At 31.8% G+C, this 20,877-nt stretch overlaps 2 protein-coding genes across 2 annotated transcripts; both read right to left on the bottom strand.

Moving 5' to 3' along the window:
- Window positions 1-7,350: 7,350 nt before the first annotated feature.
- Window positions 7,351-8,824, bottom strand: LOC129892225 (mitogen-activated protein kinase kinase kinase 18-like). Its single transcript, XM_055967784.1, has one exon. The coding sequence runs from the start codon at window positions 8,716-8,718 to the stop codon at window positions 7,492-7,494; it is 1,227 nt and encodes a 408-aa protein (XP_055823759.1). The 5' UTR covers window positions 8,719-8,824; the 3' UTR covers window positions 7,351-7,491.
- Window positions 8,825-13,942: 5,118 nt separating this feature from the next.
- On the bottom strand, window positions 13,943-15,635 carry LOC129892141 (mitogen-activated protein kinase kinase kinase 18-like). The gene has a single exon (XM_055967692.1). It carries the CDS (start codon window positions 15,561-15,563, stop codon window positions 14,538-14,540), a length of 1,026 nt encoding a protein of 341 aa, XP_055823667.1. The 5' UTR covers window positions 15,564-15,635; the 3' UTR covers window positions 13,943-14,537.
- Window positions 15,636-20,877: the final 5,242 nt, after the last annotated feature.

Raw genomic sequence — 20,877 nt, forward strand, 5'->3', positions numbered from 1 at the left:
AAACCTGATTGAAGTCGTCGTACATTATTTCTAGAGCCCACTCCATATATTCAGCCCTTGTGGCTGCCTCCAACCACTTTTTCTGTCTAAATTTGAGTGGACTGTTCAAGCGTTAGTTGAACCGAATCTCCCATCTCACGTACGTGCCGCTCATAATCTTGCTGCATATTAGAAAATAAAAATTATAATCAAACTATATATATATATATGTATATATATATATTAAAAATAAAACTTAGAATCAAAATATACTATAATATATCTTAAATAACTTACATAGGCTCGTTCGGCCATTTCCTTCACCCACTCATTCGGATCCGACTCATTAGTCTTTTTTTTCACATGAGACTTTTTAAAGACTTCATGGCGATAGGGAGTGCGTCCCAATTCTTTTTTCTATAAATAAAAATACAATTAATAAAATAATATTTTGTGAAATAATTCATTTCAGAAAATGAATTTAAACTTAAAATTTAAAAACTTACCATCTCCCTTTGAATCGTACCAACACTCTTTGCATCTCTGGTGTGGAACGAGCCACCCTTTAGGCAGGCTCTTGCTTTTTTTCCTTGATCGGACAAGGTCTTGAATTCTTCGGTATTCCAATACCGATATAATTTTTCAAATATATGAGGCAACATCCAACTCGAAGGTGCCCGATCATCCCTAACTTTCTTTAGCCAGCTACACAGTCTAGGGCTCGCTTTTCTTTCAAAAGTAGTCGCAATGACCATATTGTACCTTGACTCCCAGGTACATAAAGTCTGAAAAAATGAATAACGTGAAATAATTAGTTAAGTAAAGAATAACGTTAAGTAAACTCATGGTTCATTGGCAAGAGCTGATGATGACAATCAAACCATGAATTTTTTCTGCCATGCTTTAAGGTGAATGCCTTACTTTGTTCCATGCAATGAGGACAAGCAAGCTTTCCAACAGTCATCCAACCAGAAAACATTCCGTATGCATGATAATCATTAATAGTCCACATTAAAACAACACACATAACAAAATTCTGCTTAGTTGATATATCGTAAGTCACTACTCCTTCAAACCACAATTGTTTAAGCTCATCTATCAATGATTGTAGATAGACATCAATCAAACTTTAAGGATTGTGAGGACCTGGAATAACACAACTTAGAAAGATGTACGGACTTGTCATGTACATTTCAGGAGGAAGGTTGTACGGAGTAAGAAATACAGACCAACAAGAATAAGGTGAGGCAGCATTAGAGAATGGTGTGAAGTCATCTGCACACAACCCCAATCGTACATTTCTTGGTTCACTAGCAAAATCAGAATACGTGTTATCAAAATGTTTCCATGCTTCTCCGTCAGATGGATGTGACAAGACACCCGGCGGCCTTCTATATTCACGGTGTCATCTCATAGGTGGGGCAAACCTCATCGATGCATACAACCTCTTTAATCTGGGAATAAGAGATAAATAATGCATCGCCTTAATTGGACCATCTTTCCAGCAGGAGTCCTCTTATAACGAGCTTGTCCACAAAATTTATAATTTTCTAATTCACTATCAGTCTTATAGAATAGCATGCAACCATTAACACAACAATGAATTCTATCATACAACAATCCTAACTTGGAAACCAATCTCTTTGCCTGATAGAAGTTCTTAGGTATGTTAAACTCATGATTAATCAGTTCGCCCAAAAGATCAACCATTGAGTCCATAGCCGCGTGAGGAACACTCCAATCTGATTTAATATTTATTAACCTGACTGCAACTGACAAAGCAGAATGCAGACTCCCTTTACATAGTGGACGACTAGCCTCTTCTAAATGTTGATAGAAGCGTCTTGCTTCTTCATTAGGAGTTTCATCAAAATATTATTCGGGTTCCATCCCACCTTGAACCCCGAACGCATCATTAACCATTTCATGAACTCTATCATGTTGAAATGTATAATGTTGAACTCTATCATGTAGAACCCTATCATGTTCAACTTTAATTTGACCATGTGGTGCAAACATATTATATTCATCCACGTGCAGCAGATTATAAAATATATTATTCAATCCATCTATTTCTCCATGATCAACCCATACAAAATATCTAGGCTTAAATCAATTACCATACAAATGAACCATTACTATATCTGGATTAAAAACATTCAAGCACCTACATTCACGATACAGACACCTAACCAATCCATTTCGCTTAAAAACATCAAGTGTCATAGCATGATCGATAAAACTTCTTACACCGTCAATAAATTCAGGTTTCAAACCACCAAAACCTTCATAATGCATGTTATACATCCACAAACGATGATCCATCTACAAAATTATATATATTCAAGCTTAATTAGTTCATAAAGACTACAATTCATCGAGACTACAACTGTCATTAATTCAAGTTATAATTAATTAATTCATATAATAATTCAGTTCAAGTTATAATTAATTAATTCATATAATAATTCAGTTCAAGTTATAATTAATTAATTCATATAATAATTAAGTTCAAGTTATAATTAATTAATTCATGTAATAATTAAGTTCAAGATCTACTTAATTCAAATTGTAATTAATTCAAGTTATAATTAATTCAAGTTATAATTAAGTTCAAGTTCTAATTAATTCAAGTTATAATTAAGTTCAAGTCCGAATTAATTCAAGTTATAATTAAGTTCAAGTTCTAATTAATTCAAGTTATAATTAAGTTCAAGTTCTAATTAATTCAAGTTATAATTAAGTTCATATTCTAATTAATTCAAGTTATAATTAATTAATTCATATAATAATTAAGTTCAAGTTCTAATTAATTCAAGTTATAATTAAGTTCATATTCTAATTAATTCAAGTTATCATTAATTTCATGTTCTAATTAATTCAAGTTATAATTAATTTCAATTTCTAATTAATTCAAGTAAAAATTAAGTTTCAAACCTCATGACATTCAGGTTGAAGTTATAAATTAAAATATCCTAAAATTCAAGTATCTAAGTTATTCAAACTTGGTATAAAGTTTAAAAAGTTCAAAATTTATACAAACCTAAAAAATTTCTAAGTTTAACTTCAAAAGTCCTAAAGTTCAACTTCATGACTTTAAATATCTAACTCTACTTAGCTTAATTAGTTCTAAATTCTAAAGATTTCAAATATTATACAAACCTAAAGTTTAAAATTAGTATCTAAGTTATTCTAATTATAAGTTCTAAATTAAAGTCCTATATATAATTCAAGTATCCAATTTACAATATTTTTCTAAGTTTCAAACTTCAAAATTTTCTATATTCATGTATCTAAGTTATTCTAAAGTTCAACATTAGCTTAATTAGTTCAAAAGGAAGTTTAACCTCAACAAGATTTCTAAAGTAAACAAAAATTTCAACTTCAAAGTTCTAATTAAGTTCAATTTCTAAATTTAAGTATCCTAAATTTCAAGTATCTAAATTATTCTAATTATAAGTTCTAAAGTCCTAAAACTCAAGCCTCTAATTAAGTTTCAATATTTTTCTTTAAGTTTCAAACTTCAAAACTTCCTAAGTTACATACCAATATACAAACAAACTATAACAAACTAAATGAAATAACCTAATTAAGTAACTACTAAATCACAAATTAGTATCCAATTTACAATCTAATTCAAAAGACTCAAATCTAACTTAAAGCTTAAAATCAAAACTATAACTACATTCACTAATTTTACAATCCAGTATACAAATAAACTACAACAAACTAAATGGCATAAACTAATTAACTAACTAACATCACAAATTACTATCTAATTCAACAACTCAAATCTAACTTAAGCCCTACAATCAAAATTATAACTACATTCACTAATTTCACAATCCAATATACAAATGAACTACAACAAACTAAATGTAATCACCTAATTAACTAACTAACATCACAAATTACTAAAAAATTTACAATCTAATTCAATAACCCAAATCTAAATTAAGCCCTAAAATCAAAACTATAACTACATTCACTAATTTTACAATCCAGTATACAAATAAACTACAACAAACTAAATGGCATAAACTAATTAACTAACTAACATCACAAATTACTAAAAAAATTACAATCTAATTCAACAACTCAAATCTAACTTAAGCCCTACAATCAAAATTATAACTACATTCACTAATTTCACAATCCAATATACAAATGAACTACAACAAACTAAATGTAATCACCTAATTAACTAACTAACATCACAAATTACTAAAAAATTTACAATCTAATTCAATAACCCAAATCTAAATTAAGCCCTAAAATCAAAACTATAACTACATTCACTAATTTTACAATCCAATATACAAATGAACTACAACAAACTAAATGTAATCAACTAATTAACAAATGACAAATAAAAAAAATAAAATTTAGTTTTAGGTTTAAGCGCTAACCTCTTAAAAATAAATAATAGTCCTAAAGCACCACAAGACGGCGGCGGCGGCGGTTGACTGACGGAGGACAGAGAAGGGGATGGTGAGACGGCGGTGGGAGGCGACGGATTTTAGAGAGAAATCAGAGAGAAAAAAGAGTTTAGAGAGAGAGAGAGAGAACTGAAAAAAATACGTTCAGTGTTGAACATATTTAACAAAAAGCGACGGACAGCGTCTCTAAGTCCGTCGCTTTTTTAAAAATATTTGACCGCCATTTTGACCAAAAAGCGACGGACAAAGCGACATCGTCCGTCGCTACGTTAAAAAAAACTAAAAAAAAAATAAAAGCGACGGACGACGTCATAATATTGAATTTATAAATAATTATTTTTTTAATAAAATATATAAATATTTATATAAAAATAATATTTAATTTTAACGGAAAAATCTGCCAAAATAAGCGACGGACTAGGCATCACTGTCCGTCGCTCCTATTAAAAATTTTTTATAAATAAATAAAAACGATGGACAACGTCGTTTTCTCCGTCGTATTTTATTTGCGACGCAGTCCGTCGCTTTTTGTTCTGTCGTTTTTTGGTAATTTGTTAGTAGTGCGAGAGTGTGGTGCCAAGGTCATTTCCGGCAAGAGTGTGATGTAGAGGTCTTTTTCATCGAGAGTGTGATGCCGAGGTCATTTTCGGCGAATGTGACTGATACCCGATTATTGATTTTGAATGAGCAACCCTGCATACTTATTTGTGGTGTATTGACTTTTATGGTTGATTCGTGTGATACTTGTGATGACTTAACTGTGATTGTGGAACATATTTGAACTGTATATTGTGAAATCTAGGTTGAGCTGATTTTCTGTGCAGGTTGTACTTATGGAGGTTCGGTTGGGAGGAAAGGAGTTTCTGTATTTATTAGATTTGCTTAGTATTGTTAGTTGACTTGCTGGGTACTGTGTTGGTTGGTACTCACTCCTTGATTCTACCCTTGTCCCTTTTTACTTTATGTTTTGTTCTATTTGAGATACAAAGACATTTGAGACTTGTATTATCTTTCATTTCACATTTATTAGTGGTTTGTACACGTGACAATCAGATTTTTGGGGTTATTTGAAATTATTTAAGACTTTCGCTTTTGTTTATTTGATATACGTAGTATTTCTGCAGTATCTCCTAAAATTATTGGGTTTAGGCTGACTTGTTTTTGTGGGATAGGACAAGTGCCATCACACCCGATTTCGGGTCGTGACACATATTAAGATTAATAATTTTTTATGGGTATAATTCGCTTCCAGATTTGCTTTAGAAATTTGTATATTCGCTTCCAAATTTTCTTTAGAGATTTATATATTCTCTTTAGAGATTTGTATATTCGTTTCCTGAAATATTTTAGATATTTGTATATTCACTTCCAAATTTTTATACGAGCTCCAGATTTGTATAATAGCAAATTTCATTAAACTATAGCCAATTCATGTAGTTAATTGAAACTATACCCTTATCGCATAATTAGAGTAGTAATGTTTGTCAATCTGCGTAATATTCCCTAGTTATATGGGAAAATTTCCAGTATATGATAATCTAGATTACCAAATATGGTCAAAATATACACTACATATAAGTATATGTATATTAATATGAAAATATATTACCTATACACTGTGTAAATATTTTGTAAATTAGATGGTCCAAGGTATTGAGTTGTAATTGTCATTTGCACTTTGTCCCTGTTTTGTGCTTGTCTTAATTTTTGCCTTTCACGGGAAATAACTCTTTTACAGGGCACAAGTTTATATTTTCACATCAAAATATTCCATAAGTTATGCCTTGCCTAGCATAAGTTCAATTTCTAAGAACAAAAATTAAAGACCAAAAGACAAACCATGCAATAGAATGTTTCAAATGAGACATCAAGAAAAAGGAGCAAACAGTGCAATTAAACTTTTGGCTTTTCAGTCTCAAACATCTAATTCAAACTGTTGATTAGATAGTTTTGCTTTTAGTTTAGGTAACTGTAAACATGTTAGAAAAAGATGACATAATTTGAGTAGGTTAAAGCCCTAATGATCAATATTCGATTTTCCTACCTAATATTATATCTTTTGAGTGACTCCTGTGAAAATATATATAACAAAGATAGACAGACAGTAGAGTCAGAGTATTGCAAGTGGTTGATTTTTTGTTCAATTTTTTTCATTTTTAACTTTCCTCCAAGTTAGTTAGGTTTAGAGTTGAGATAGCCCAACAAAAGCATTTGAACCTTTTTAATTTGTAGGAAATTAAAGTCTCCTCTTCATGTCCAACGTGACACTCATTCCTCTCCTAACGCCCTTGAAAAATTAATAATCGACATCATAGGGTTACCTAACAGATTAAGTTCAGAATCTTTGCTAGGCCTTCTTTTATGTCCCTTCAATTTAATTTCCATTTGGGATACACTGGGTATGACTTGTTTTCTTGTTTGTTGTTCATTTTTTCCATTGGTTTTAGCATATGACTCTTCGTTACTTTATTTTCTTTACGTACTTGACTTTTAGTATATTTTACTTGAATCTAAGATCTATTGAAAATATCTTCTCTACCTTTACAAGATAAGATTAAGTCTGTGCACAACACATTCTAATTCTCCATACTATTCTTATGGGAAGATATTGGATGTGTTGTTGATACATTTAGTATGGCTTTTACGAGAATGTTTCTTAAAAGAAAACATTTCATACCACCAATTGGATAGCTATGACTTATGTTATTGATGATGAGCGTAGTTAATTTTTCTTTCCTCAAAATAACACATTTTTCAAGAATTTGACATGAATTTTTAAAAAAAGATATTAAATCTTAACAAGATCCTGTATGTACATACAGGAGATTCCGAGATTAATAAACCATGAGCAGGTCAGATTGAGATCCTCAATAACAAGCGAACGAGCATTTTCGAGTCCTAAACAAACAAAAGCAGGGAAAGGCGGGTGGTTAAAACAGAGTAGTCCCTTTTCACAAGAGTACGGAGTGAATTGTTAACAAATCTTTCTCCTTTGGTTATGTCCCATAATCCATTCTTTTTAACCTTTGCACACTGACAAGCATTTACCAAAAAAAAATAGTAAGAAAGAATTTTATGAACAATGAATTTTATTTAGTGAATATGTCAAATGCCTCGGAAAATTGAGACTGTTAATTACAGAGCTCTTTTGTACCACTGTGTTACAGCAAAAGTTATGATCAAAGTAGTAATTTATTTCTAACTCCTTACTACCAAAACAGCTTTCCAACTCCATTTCAGAAAAAGCTGTCATTGTTCCATCTCCTTCATTGGTTTTTCTAACTGTGGTCCAAATCTCATCATCCAAGCACCAATTTGGTTTACCTGAATTCTGTCCCAATTTACTTACCCTTTGAAGAGGAGAATCCATTGAGCTTACTGTTTGTATTGTAGAATCTATGGTTTCTGATTCGTCTACTGAATTCCAAATGTCTTGATCAAGAATGCTGGTTGGGGAGCTTGTCACAAAATCTTGATTTGCTGAAGAATTCGGATTAGAATTTTCCTCAAGAAATGGATGTTGGAGGAGTTGTTTAGCCGTCCATCTTTCTTTTGCATCTCTTCTCAAGCATTTGTTTAAAAAATCCTTTGCTTGTAAGGACAGGAATTTTGGAATTTCAGGGGATTCCCCAGAAAATGCAATCCTGTAAAGGAATGACGCCGCGTTTGTCACATTTGTCCATGCTGATCCACCCGTGGCCATTTCAATAATTGTACATCCCAATCCCCAAATATCAGCAGGACACCCCTGTTCTTCCCCACGCACCACCTCTGGTGCCATGAACATCGGCGTTCCTCCAATTGGCTCGGTGGAAGAAGCCGCCCTACCACCGTCCCTCTCCGTCGGATCAATCCACCACCTGGAACATCCAAAATCGGCAATTTTGGCACCGGTTTTTCCTAACAAAATGTTGTGCCCCTTTATGTCACAGTGTGCTATGTTCCTTGAATGTAGGTACTCTAGTCCGTGTACAATTTGCTTCGTGTAATACCCAATCAACGGCTCGTTCATCCGACCATCCTGTTTCCGAATTTCATCGGAAAGTGTACCGTTCGGCATGTACTCCATCATAAGATTAAACATGTGTTTATCGTTCTCTTTCGTAACATCGTATCCCTTGTAGCTAACTATATAAGGGGACCTCAATTCGGAAAGAATTTTCTGCTCCTTTTGTAATAACTGCGACTGGGATAGCTCTACTGACTTAACAGCAAAAACATCATCGGAGAAGCATGACTTGGCGACGGAGACGGCGGCGGTGGAGCCGTGGCCTATGGTATGGCCTCTGGTCCAATCCATTTCAGAAGAAGAAAATTGGTTTTTAAGTGTAAGAATTTTAGAAAAAAGAGTTGTGTTTTTGGTTTGTTTTGAAAATGCAACATGATTTGGGTATTATATATATAATAAGGTGAATGTCCAAAGACTCCAAATTAGTTGGGTAGAGCTTAGATGGCCTCACTTTTTTCACTTTAAAAGTTTGACGATTGCTTTGACGGGAAATTCACAACGTGGCTAAATGCTTGTGGCCATACGGCAGCTTGAGTAGTTTTGGAGGACTACAATTACTTCACCAATTAGGTTGTTGCCATGTGGAATGCAATGGTAATATCAACATAAGTTTAACTTCTATACACTTAAACGATAGAAATAATAAGACTTAAGTCATTCACGATTATTTAAAGTTGTTTGTAGAATAATTTTTACCTTGTGAGTGTATACGTATAGTCCTATCAAAATGGGTAGGTTTAACTTTTATGTTTTAGAAAGAGGTAGGTGTTAGTAGATAATAATTGAGTTTGAAGATTAAATTTGGGAGTTAGGGAAAGTGTTTGGCAAGTATCTTTTCATAAGAGTTGTTTGAACCACCATCTATCGAATTCTTTGGATATTCCACTTTTTGACATATAGGGCACTGAATTCAACAAGAATTCGAAGATTTACAAACATAAGGTCAATCAAATAAATAATATTTTTCCCGAATACTTTAGTCTTTCAACAATACGGAGATTTCAAAGTTGAAAAAAAGTAGTTAGTGGCCAATTAATTTATTGAATGGAGATATTTGGTGAAAGTGTTAGTGATCACCTTCTGGAACAACAACAAATTAAAATTTTCTTTCTCATCATGCTAAAGCAAGAATCATACTTGGAATTCTTGAGGTTTAAACAATCCTTACAACAGTGACCAAAGTGGCCTATTACTAGTAATAGTGGTTCTTAACTTATAAATCAAGTTTCTGATAATCCTCCAATGTGGCAAACTAGTTTTTAAATTTCCACAAGATTCCATCAGATGCCAGAGTTTTAAACATTTACTAATAGTAACAAATTGTGTACTTGAACTGCATGCCCTTTCTTTTAATTAACAGCTCTTTTTTAAAAAAATAAAATAATAAATAGATATGTTTACTTCTATAAGAAACATAGCATCTTTATATTATAGCCCCTTCGTGCAAAAAGAATTTACAGATTAAATGTCATGTTCAAGTGCTTATGCATTAAGGAGGTTGGGGTACCACAACCAAATTACGGATGTGCTTTCTCCGTTTTATTTTACTTGACCCATATACTAAAAATAAATATATATTTTAGCAAATTACAGGATTTATTATCCTTTTTCTCTTGCTATTCTTAGTTTTAAATAAGTACATAAAGTAGTAATAGTCAAATTAAATTAGGTTAATTTTTTTTTAGAGAATGTATCGAATCAACATGGGCCAGTAATATAAAACAGAGGGAGTATTAATTTTTCTTTGCCGGTCAACAAAGGAATTATTCCCTTAGTCCCAAAATAATTGTCGTTTTAGAATTTCAAGACTAATACCATTACATTCGCTTCAGTTATTTTTATTTGTCCATATTTGATTTGACATATAATTATAAATAAAGTGATAAATTTACTATATTAACATTTGAATATATTAAATTTAACAGAAAAAGGTTTAAAAATCTCTTACACTATGCGAAATCGAATAAAAATGTCTTTCATTAGTAGCTTGGTCCAAAACGGTCCATATTGATCAAAAAATGTATTTATCATTAATATTTTAATTAAAAAATGGCCCTATTATTATTTTTTAATCAAACAATACACCTTTTTCTAATAATATACTATTTCTTTTCTTTTTAAACACTCTAGTTTTCTAATAACCAAATGGGCCTCATGGCTTATTAGTTTGGATTTGCTGGATAAAGTTGTAGCATCTAAATCTAGCAGTCATATATTTTAGGGAAATTTATCAAAACAACAATATTTTAATATTAAATAGGACTTTATAGCTATAGTTTATTTAATTATGGATAATAGTAAAATGTTAGGAGAGGAGGGAGGAGAGAGGTGAGTGAGATCTGGGAGAGAGTGTAATTTTTCTCTGATTTTGGAGAAAAAGAATACAAAAACAAACTGATTTGAATCAAAATGAATACATATTAAAAGGAGAGAGGCGAGCGAGATTGAGAGAGAGAAGAGAGAACCGAGCAAGATCCAGAGACGGATGAGAGAGGCGAGCAAAATCGAGAGAGGGAGGAGAGAGGATTGTATTTTGTATTTATTTTGCATTGTATTTTGTATTTATTTGTATCAATTGTATTCAAAATATGATAAATTGTATTTTGTATTTATTTTATATCAATTGTATTCGAAATACAATGAATACAGTTGTATTCATCTTCTCTTTGATTGGATACAAATACATTTGACAGAGAAGATGAATGCATATTGTATTCATATGAATACAAATACAATTGATATAAAAAATAAAAAATATAATTTTTTGAACAATTGAAATAAAATACAAAACTCTCACCTATATTTATTGAATATAATTGATACATCTAATTTGCGTTGTATTCTGTATTTATTTTGTATCAATTGTATTCGAAATACAACTGTATTCATCCACTCTTTGATTTGATACAAATATATTAAGAGAGGATGAATGCATATTGTATCCATATGAATACAAATACAATTGACACACAAAAAAATACAAAATGCAATTTTTCGAATACAATTGAAATAAAATACAAAACTTTCACATATTTTTATTGAATACAATTGATACATAATAAATTTAAATATATTTCTTTTTATTAGCAGGAGAGAGAGAGTGAGAGAGGAGAGGACGAGAGAGAGGAGAAGGCAAGAGAGAGGGGGGGGAGAGGGAGAGAGAGAGAGAGAGAGAGAGAGGGGCGAGGTATCAAATTGGGATACCATTACTATGCTATACAATCAAAATATTGTTCTTTTTGATAATTTTTTGAAACTATAGCTATTCCATAAATAAGTTGATAATTTTTTCAATATACTTATAATATTACTTCAAGTATTTAGGGCTCATTTAATTGGGAACTAGTTGTTGTGGGATTAGTTATGACATTTTCAATATGGGATAAAAATACCATTACAATTTTGGATTTAGTTATCTAGCAATTTTATCTCCATGTTATCCCCCATGTATGAGGCGTGGCGTGTCAGTTAGCTAATGATTAAGAGGTGTTAGTTCAGCTTAACTGTATTTATCAATTTAAACAGCTTTAATTTGGATTAGTTAAGCTCCTTAATTAATTATTTTTCTTAATGAGGAAAGTGGATGAAGGCTAATTAACCATTCGTCGAGTGACAGGTGTATCATGGAGTTTATCGAAATTAACAGCTCATTTTGTATGGGAAAATGAATTAATCCTTCTCTTATGATTCTAATAACCTCTCTGAAAAAGAACCAAAAAAAGGGGGCAATTGATTGCTTCTAATTAAATTAAACTTGCCAAAAAAATTCTGTTCTTTTCTTTTGCTGAATTTGAGTTTCTCACGTAAAAGAATTACTCCCTCCCCTTAATTTATGTCGTGGTATTGACCGGACACAAAAGAAAAAAAATCAAAAAAAGACTTTTATAGTTTGTAATCTAATAATTTTAAATATTTGTATAACTATAAATCATCTTATTAAAAATAAAATAAGATTCTTAAAGTTTAAATTATTCCTAAATAAGAAATTATGTCATTCTGTCTCTTTTACTTGTCTAGTTGTATTTTAGGCTTCCAATCGGAGATCTGTGATTAAGGATGAAGAAGTACTTATCATTCCACAACAGTTATTGATTAAATTACTCATATATACTTAGCTTTGGAATTTAAAATTGATTACTAGTACGCCAATAAATTTGAGCAATAATTACTTCAGTGTAAAATTAAATAAAAATTAATTAATTCTCCATTTGATATATTAAAATGAACAAGTAAAAAATTACACATATTTTTAATATAATGAAAAAGTAAAACAAACCGAAAAACAATATCTCACAATTTATAAATAATTCTCTATACTTATTTTTTAGTGATTTGATAATATAAATATTATTTTATCCTTCTTTAGTATATAGAAATCAAGTGCAATGCAACATGGGAAGATGATAGATAAGAGTTGGCGGCCTGCAGGCAATTATAAATGATGTCATGCAAGAGGGTGTTGTGTTGTATAATTGTTGGCTTTCACGACAGAGGTTAGGATTTTTATTTGAAGATATATAAAAATATAAAAATAAAAAAAGGAGTCAGCCACGTGTGGTATGTTGATTGGAGATTTTGTGTGTGGTATAAATAATCTCCCTTTGTAGAACAATGCATTTATTAAGTGGACTAACTAAATTTGCGTTACAGGGACAGCAACACATTTAGTTGGGCATGTACCCACGTTTGTACTTGCACTTAATTTTCAATCATAAGATATTTCACTTCTTTCTCTTTAAATCACCGCTAAGTTTAGTAGGTGAAGTAATAAATATTCATTTATTTTTTATTAGAATTTTGAGTTTCGAATTTGAGATTAAAGTAATTTATGAAGATAGCATTTACTTTTCCCCATTTCTTCTTTTATAACTTGCTTGCATGAATCTATATTAATCGAGTCTCATAACAACTTAAAGACTTTGGAAACATTTTCCTGTTGTAATAATATGTAACGTGGTGTTGTCTGTAGCTTACCCATTGTGTGGTTGACAATTATGTGGGCAATGACTCTAACATCACTGTTGTTTGGCAAATAAAATAGACACAGCTACCAAATGATATTCTAAGTTGGCAAAGAGCATACTTGTGAAGATTGGATATGGTAGATTGGATTGGGTTAAAACTTGTGTGATTTTGCGTACAGACAATTTGTTGACAATTAAATTAGGACTTATTTTGGGGTATTCGATACACATGTTGCTTTCTTACGTTTTCTTATTAGGTATTTCTACCTTTTGATGGACTTTTGAATTTGATCAGCCTTTGACATGTGTACTTTTCCACTTCTTTAATTTCTCCCATAGAAGTTTGCTTTAGAGTTGAATTGAGAGAAAGTAACTTTGTTATTTCCGCATATTCTATTCTTTGGCAAATTTCACGTATGAAGTTACATTGATAAGTTGAAGTTGAAGTTGAAATAGAGGATTACATTGTAAAATACTCATTTATTTAATTATTTTAAATATAAGAAATAATATTCATGTTCAAACAGCTTATTTTAACTTGAAAAATTATTTGATCAAGAAAAAAAAAATTAACCTTATTTTCCTTCCAAAGATAACCTTAAATCCACAAACCTAAACTCTTAAAAGAATCTTCAATGCTGTGACAATATCTTGCAAAGCAGTTTAATTAATTTCGTGGTAATATAATATATTTGCCCCAAGAAATCTAATAGACAATCTTTATGGGACCATTTTAATTTTTTATGAAGATATGGAGTTGGGGGCTCCAGACCACCAAATCTATATCTAATCAATTTTATTTTTTTTGAGGTTTAAAAACCTTTTGTTTCAATCGAATGAAAAGAGGTTTCTTATTTATTTTACTTTCAAGTTTGGTTATTGCCTTAATTTCACTAATGTTTTTTTTACATCGTGTAAAAAACAAAGTTTATATGTGGTCAGTGTATATAAGTTAAACTCAAAAATGGGACACTAATGATCACGAGAAGAGAGGAGAAGTCACTTTTCTGAATTCGGGTCTACCCTTAATAGTGAACTCGCAACCATTCTTTGCCCCGACAATGAGAGGATTTTCAAGAGGTCCAATTCTTCTTCAATGTGATACTTTCTCCTTCGCGTTCTGCTGTAATTATTTCATAAACAAAATTATTCACTACAGCCGCTTCTAACTGTGATCCATCTCTGATCATCATTCCATCTCCATTTCGATTCTCCTGAATTTGAACGCAAATCTCTTATTCTTTGTAGAGGAGAGCTAACTGTTTGTAATATTGTATAATCCACAATTTCTGATTCATTCCATATGTCTTGATCAAGAATGCTTGTTGGGGAGTCTGTCACAAAATCTTGATTTGCCGTCCAATTAGAATTAGAATCTTCCTCAAGAAATGGATGCTTGAGGAGTTGTTTAGCTGTCCATCTTTCTTTTGGATCTCTTCTCAAGCATTTGCTTAAGAAATTTCTTGCTTGTAAGGACAGGAATTTTGGAATTTCAGGGGATTCCCCAGAAAATGCAATTCTGTAAAGTAATGACGCCGCGTTTGTCACATTAGTCCATGCTGATCCACCAGTGGACATTTCAATAATTGTACATCCCAATCCCCAAATATCAGCAGGACACCCCTGTTCTTCCCCACGCGCCACCTCTGGTGCCATGAACATCGGCGTTCCTCCAATTGGCTCAGTGGAAGAAGCCGCCCTACCACCGTCCCTCTCCGTCGGATCAATCCACCTGGCACATCCAAAATCGGCAATTTTGGCACCGGTTTTTCCTAACAAAATGTTGTGCTCCTTTATATCACAGTGTGCTATGTTCCTTGAATGTAGGTACTCTAGTCCGTGTACAATTTGCTTCGTGTAATACCCAATCAACGGCTCGTTTATCCGGCCACCCTGTTTCCGAATTTCATCGGAAAGTGTACCGTTCGGCATGTACTCCATCATAAGATTAAACATGTGTTTAGCGTTCTCTTTCGTAACATCGTACCCCTTGTAGCTAACTATATAAGGAGAGCTCAATTCGGACAGAATTTTCTGCTCCTTTTGTAATAACTGCGACTGGGATAGCTCTACTGACTTAACAGCAAAAATATCATCGGAAAAGCATGACTTGGCGAAGGAGACGGAGGCGGTGGAGCCGTGGCCTATAGTACTACCTCTGATCCAATCCATTTTAGAAGAAGTAAATTGGTAGGAAATTTAAGAATTTTAGAAACAAGAGTTGTGTTTTTGGTTTGTTTTGAAAATGCAACATGATTTAGGTATATATATAATAAGGTGAATGTCCAAAGGCTCCAAATTAGTTGGGTAGAGCTTAGGTGGCCTCACTTTTTTCTTTAAAAGTTTGACGATTGCTTTGACGGGAAATTCACAACGTGGCTAAATGCTTGTGGCCATACGGCAACTTGAGTAGTTTTGGAGTACTACAATTACTTCATCAATTGGGTTGTTGCCATGTGGAATGCAATGGTAATATCAATATGAGTTTAACTTCTATACACTACACTCAAAATGTTAGGAAAACAAAACATGTATTTTAAACCATCAGTTACTTAAATATATTTTGTGTGGGGTGTGATATAATGACTTTGAAGATTAAATTTGGGAGTTAGGGAAGATGTTTGGTAAGTATCTTTTCATAAGAGTTGTTTGAACCACCTTATTTTTAATTCTTTGGATATTCAACTTTTTGATATATAGGGAATTGAAATGGTTTATCCATTAAGGTCAATCAAATAAATGATATTTCACGAAAGTTTAGTCTTTGAAGCTTAATTTCAAAGGAAAAAGAAGTGGTTAACGGACAGTTTGTTGAATGGAGACAATGAACATATTTGAAGAAAAAAGGGATTAAAGTAATGATAATGACATGATAATTACCTTTAATGGGAATAATTAGCATTATCACCTTCTGGAACAACAATAAAAATTTGCTTTCTTGTCATTCTAAAGGAAGAATCATATTTGGGATCCTTGCGGTTTAAACCATTTCCTAACAGTCGCTAAAAGTGGCCTATTACTACTAATTAGTGGTTCTTAACTTCTAAATCAAGTCTCTGATGTGGCAAAGTAATTTTTTTTTTTTGCTTTAAAAAAAAATTGGTGCACCAATCAAACCTCAAATTTACACAATAAAATGCCGACTTTTTAACTTAAACTGCATGTCCTTTTCTTTTTACATCATTTTTAAATACATATTTTTCGTTATGTTTACTTCTATAAAAAGCATAGCATCTGGGTATTATAATTGCTCTAGAAGTAAGTTAACTTCAGTTGAATGCACACACCAACTTCTTTTATAAACAAAGGGAATTGTTTGGAGGGTAACCACCCCTCACTTCTAATCTTAAAGCTGTGAGTTCGAGTCATAAAAAGAGCAAAAAAATAAATACTCCTAAAAAGGGATAAAAAAAAAAAGAATACACGTACCAATTCTAGCTAAATATGATAGCAAAGAAAATATTTTGATGAGAATAAAGAATGTTTATTATTTAACAACTGAATTCCAACGTGTAAAAGATCCATTATATTCTTCAGTACAAGTTTGATTAAAGGTGACGTTAAAAAGAACAATAAAAGATAAAGGTATGAAAGAAGTTTGCAACAAATTTTACCAAAATAGAACAATAAGTGACGCAACAAGTGGGGTTAATTAGTTGTAAAGTAAAAGCGTAAATTCAAAAGATTTACCTCATCACTTAGGCCTCATGACTTATGACACGAAACCAGTACAATAACTTATTAACTTAGTTGGATATCTTGAGAATAGATTTTAAATCTGATTGCAAGTCGGAGCTATTAGTCTATATGCGGATGCAGTCAAATTCAGTAAATTTTATTTAAATAATATATTTATGTCAATAAATTTAGAATTTAATTATTATCATTTAAAATTACAACTCAGATGAATCCATAAAGTTGAAAAATCCTAACTTTGCTTCTAATTGCAAGTATTTAGTTTATTAATTAAATATTCTGCATGTCCAATTGTCCATGACATGCTCCTCATGTATGAGTAATGAAGGTGTGGCGTGTGTGTTAGCTAATAATTAAGAGGTGTTGCTTCAGCTAATTAAACTATATTATCATTGTATATAAGCACTTTAATTTGGATTAGTTAAGCTCCTTAATCAATTATTTTTCTTAATCAGCTAGGAAAGTTGGATGAAGGCTAATTAATCATTCGTTGAGTGACAGCCTGACAGGTGTTTCATGGATATTTACGAAATTAACATATAGGTTTTTGTTTTTTTTAACATATAGTTTTATGGCACATGGTATCTTGAAAAAGCAAAACATAGTAAGAAAGGGCCACATGAATTCGTCCTCCTCTTATGGTTCTAAACCTTGTGACAGAGAACCAAAAAAGGGGCAATTGATTACATCTTAAAAAAACTTACAAAAAACATTTTTTTCTTTTTGCTGAATTTGAGTTTCTCTCGGAAAAGAATTATTCCCTTTTCGGAATTTATATGGTGGTGTTTGATTGGATACAAAATTCAAGATTTTTTTTTTTTTGAAATTTGTGATCTAAAAGATTGAACGAAAGAAAAATAAAATAAATATGATGTTTAAAGTTAAAATCATTTTTATATTAAAATATTTTCATTCGTTCTCTTTGAGTGCATTTTGCACTTCCATAAGAAAGTATTATGTGTTTATTTTACTAAATTACCCATATTTAGTAAACAGTTAATTCAAATAAATAAGTTTGAGAAATAACCTAACAATAAGGGTAAAATGAAAAAAAAATCTATTGATTTATTAAAATGAGCAAGTAAGAAAAAAAAGAAAATTTATTTTAATAAACTGGACAAGTAAAAAGGAATGAATAAATAAGGCATAATACATAAAAATGCACTTTTAACTTGACTTTATTTCACATTTAAGCCCTCCAACTTTGAATGTGCACAAGTAGATATTTAAACTTATATAAAGTTGAACAAATAAACACACATATCCTACGTGACATCCTGCTACATGATATTTTGCGTTCTACGTGGTGTCCTACGTGCATTACACTACATAGGACTCATATGTCTACTTGTTCAACTTTATATAAGTTTAAGTGTATAATTGTGCATAATCAAAATTGAATGGCATAATGTGAAATGAGGCCAAAATAAAGTGCACATTTATTTATTATGCCAATAAATAATTAACCTATTGTTTATAAATGATTGCCTATTCTTATTATGTAATATAATATTATTTATTTTATTTTTAATTATTTTGGGGGGGGGAAGGGGGGTGGGGGAGTAAGAGAAAGAGAATGGAATTATAAGATATGAAACTGAATCTTTATCAACAGGATAAAAGTTCAGATCCCTCCTATACTTATTATATAAATTATCAGTATAAAAGTTATTTGACGAGTATAAAAGTATTAAATGCAATGCAACATGGGAAGATGATAGACAGGAGTGGGTTGCCTGCAGGCAATTATAAATGAGGACATGCAAGCTGGTGTTAATTAATAACTTTAAATATTTTATAAGTGAGAATCACGGCCAATTACCAATTCTTATTAATTTTCACAAACTTAACAGGATCTTTATTGAAGAGATAAGAAAATTTTAAAAAGATTCAGCCAAGTGTGACTTGTTTGGAGATTTTTTGTGGTATAAATGATCCCCTTTTGTAGAACAATACATTCATTAAGTGGACTAACTAAATTTGCTACACATTTATATGGGCATGTACCCACGTTTGTACTTGCACTTACTCTCGTTTCTTTTTACTTGTTAAATTTTGACTTGAGACACCTATTAAGTGTTAGTAATCTATATTGAAAAAAAACATTGAAACAGTAATAATTTCAGAAAATAAAAGACAGAAACTGGCAAATAAGAACAGTGTCTAGAAAATATGTAAGAAAAAAAATCGAGCCCACTGAATGCACAGTGTGTCCTTAAGAAAATTATCCCCCTCAATGTACCCGAAGTTTTTAAATCTTTCCTCCCATGATAGAACGATTTACTCACCAAAATAGCGGTACAACAAATTAAGGTGACTGCAAACCACTCGAAGGTAGTATATCACACGAGTTTTTTTTTTAAAGAAGTGGAGAAAAGAAGAAGATGAGTATCAAATTTTTTTCGTAAGGAACAATTCTGAGGATCAATAGAAATATATAGCCTATTTGGAAAAATGGTTGCAACTTTTCAAAAAAGGTTGCAACTTTTTAGAAAATTCTGTTGGAAAAACGGAGGGAAATGTTTTAAATTAATCCGGGAAAGAAAGAAACGGGTCGGGTCACGGGTCAAGATTTTCAATTAATTAATTAATTAAATAAATAACAATTAATTAAAATTAAAGAAAATTTGGTCCAAAAAGATTATCAATCAATCAGATCATTTGACCATATCCAAATCCAAATCCGAAGCCGAGCTGAGCGATGACTACGGTGCGAGGGGAGACCCTCTTCTTGACCCATTAGCAACATGAAGAAGTGCTTCTACTTTTAAGTAAGAGACCTTTTATTTCCATCACCTATGGGGGACAAATGCTTATTTCATAAAGCAAGAGAGAACAACTCATTTTTTCCTCCACTTCTTTTTCCTCCATTTTCCACTCAACCTATCAATTAAACCCAACAATCACCCAAATGAATGGGGAATGGCTATAAGATAAAGGAATGCACAGATAAGTGTGTGATATACAAACGAAGATTAATTGCATCTGGATAAGTAGGTTTCCCTTTGAACTTTTCATAGTGAACTTTTATCGGATATATACTTGATCAATCGGTAGATGCGATATCTTTGAACCGTCAAACTTTGTTGTATAACTAGACAACATAAGTCACATAATTAACCCTCAAACATCTATGGTTCTCACGGTAGTGTTCGTTTCAGCCATAAACACCGCCTGGTTTCGTGAATGCATAGAGAATGGACCTTTACCGTCATTCCCCTCGAAGCGTCTTATACTTCAAACTCACATAGGTGATTTCTAAACGTGTAGTCCTATAGACACACTATCTAGTCATTTTCTGTCGGACTTAGATAATCATTAAAAACTTTAATACTTTATTAACTCATTAAAAAGCCTTAAGGTTTTATCCATGTTTTTGAACATTGTTTTTGAACATTGTCATCATCACGAGAATGGGTTAAGTTATTTGACAATGTTGAACCGTCATTCATAACTTTGTTTGATCTCTTTGAACCTAGTTCTTGGGATCTCCAGTCTACTAGGCCTTAACCCCATTCCCCTCGATGATCTTTCAACAGCCTCTCTAGATAGGCCTTTTTAGTGGATCTGATACGTTATCTCTTGACTTTACGTAGTCAATAGTGATAACACCACTAGATAGTAATTTTCTATCAGTATTGTGTCGCCGTCGAATGTGACGCGATTTTTCGTTATACATAACGCTCCTTGCCCTATCTATTGTCGCTTGACTATCATAATGTATACATATAGGTGCCAAAGGTTTGGGCCAAAATGGAATATCTTCGAAGAAATTTCGGAGCCATTCAGC

The sequence above is a fragment of the Solanum dulcamara genome, chromosome 6, assembly GCF_947179165.1.
Source record: "Solanum dulcamara chromosome 6, daSolDulc1.2, whole genome shotgun sequence".
In the NCBI taxonomy this organism is placed as follows: Eukaryota; Viridiplantae; Streptophyta; class Magnoliopsida; order Solanales; family Solanaceae; genus Solanum; species Solanum dulcamara.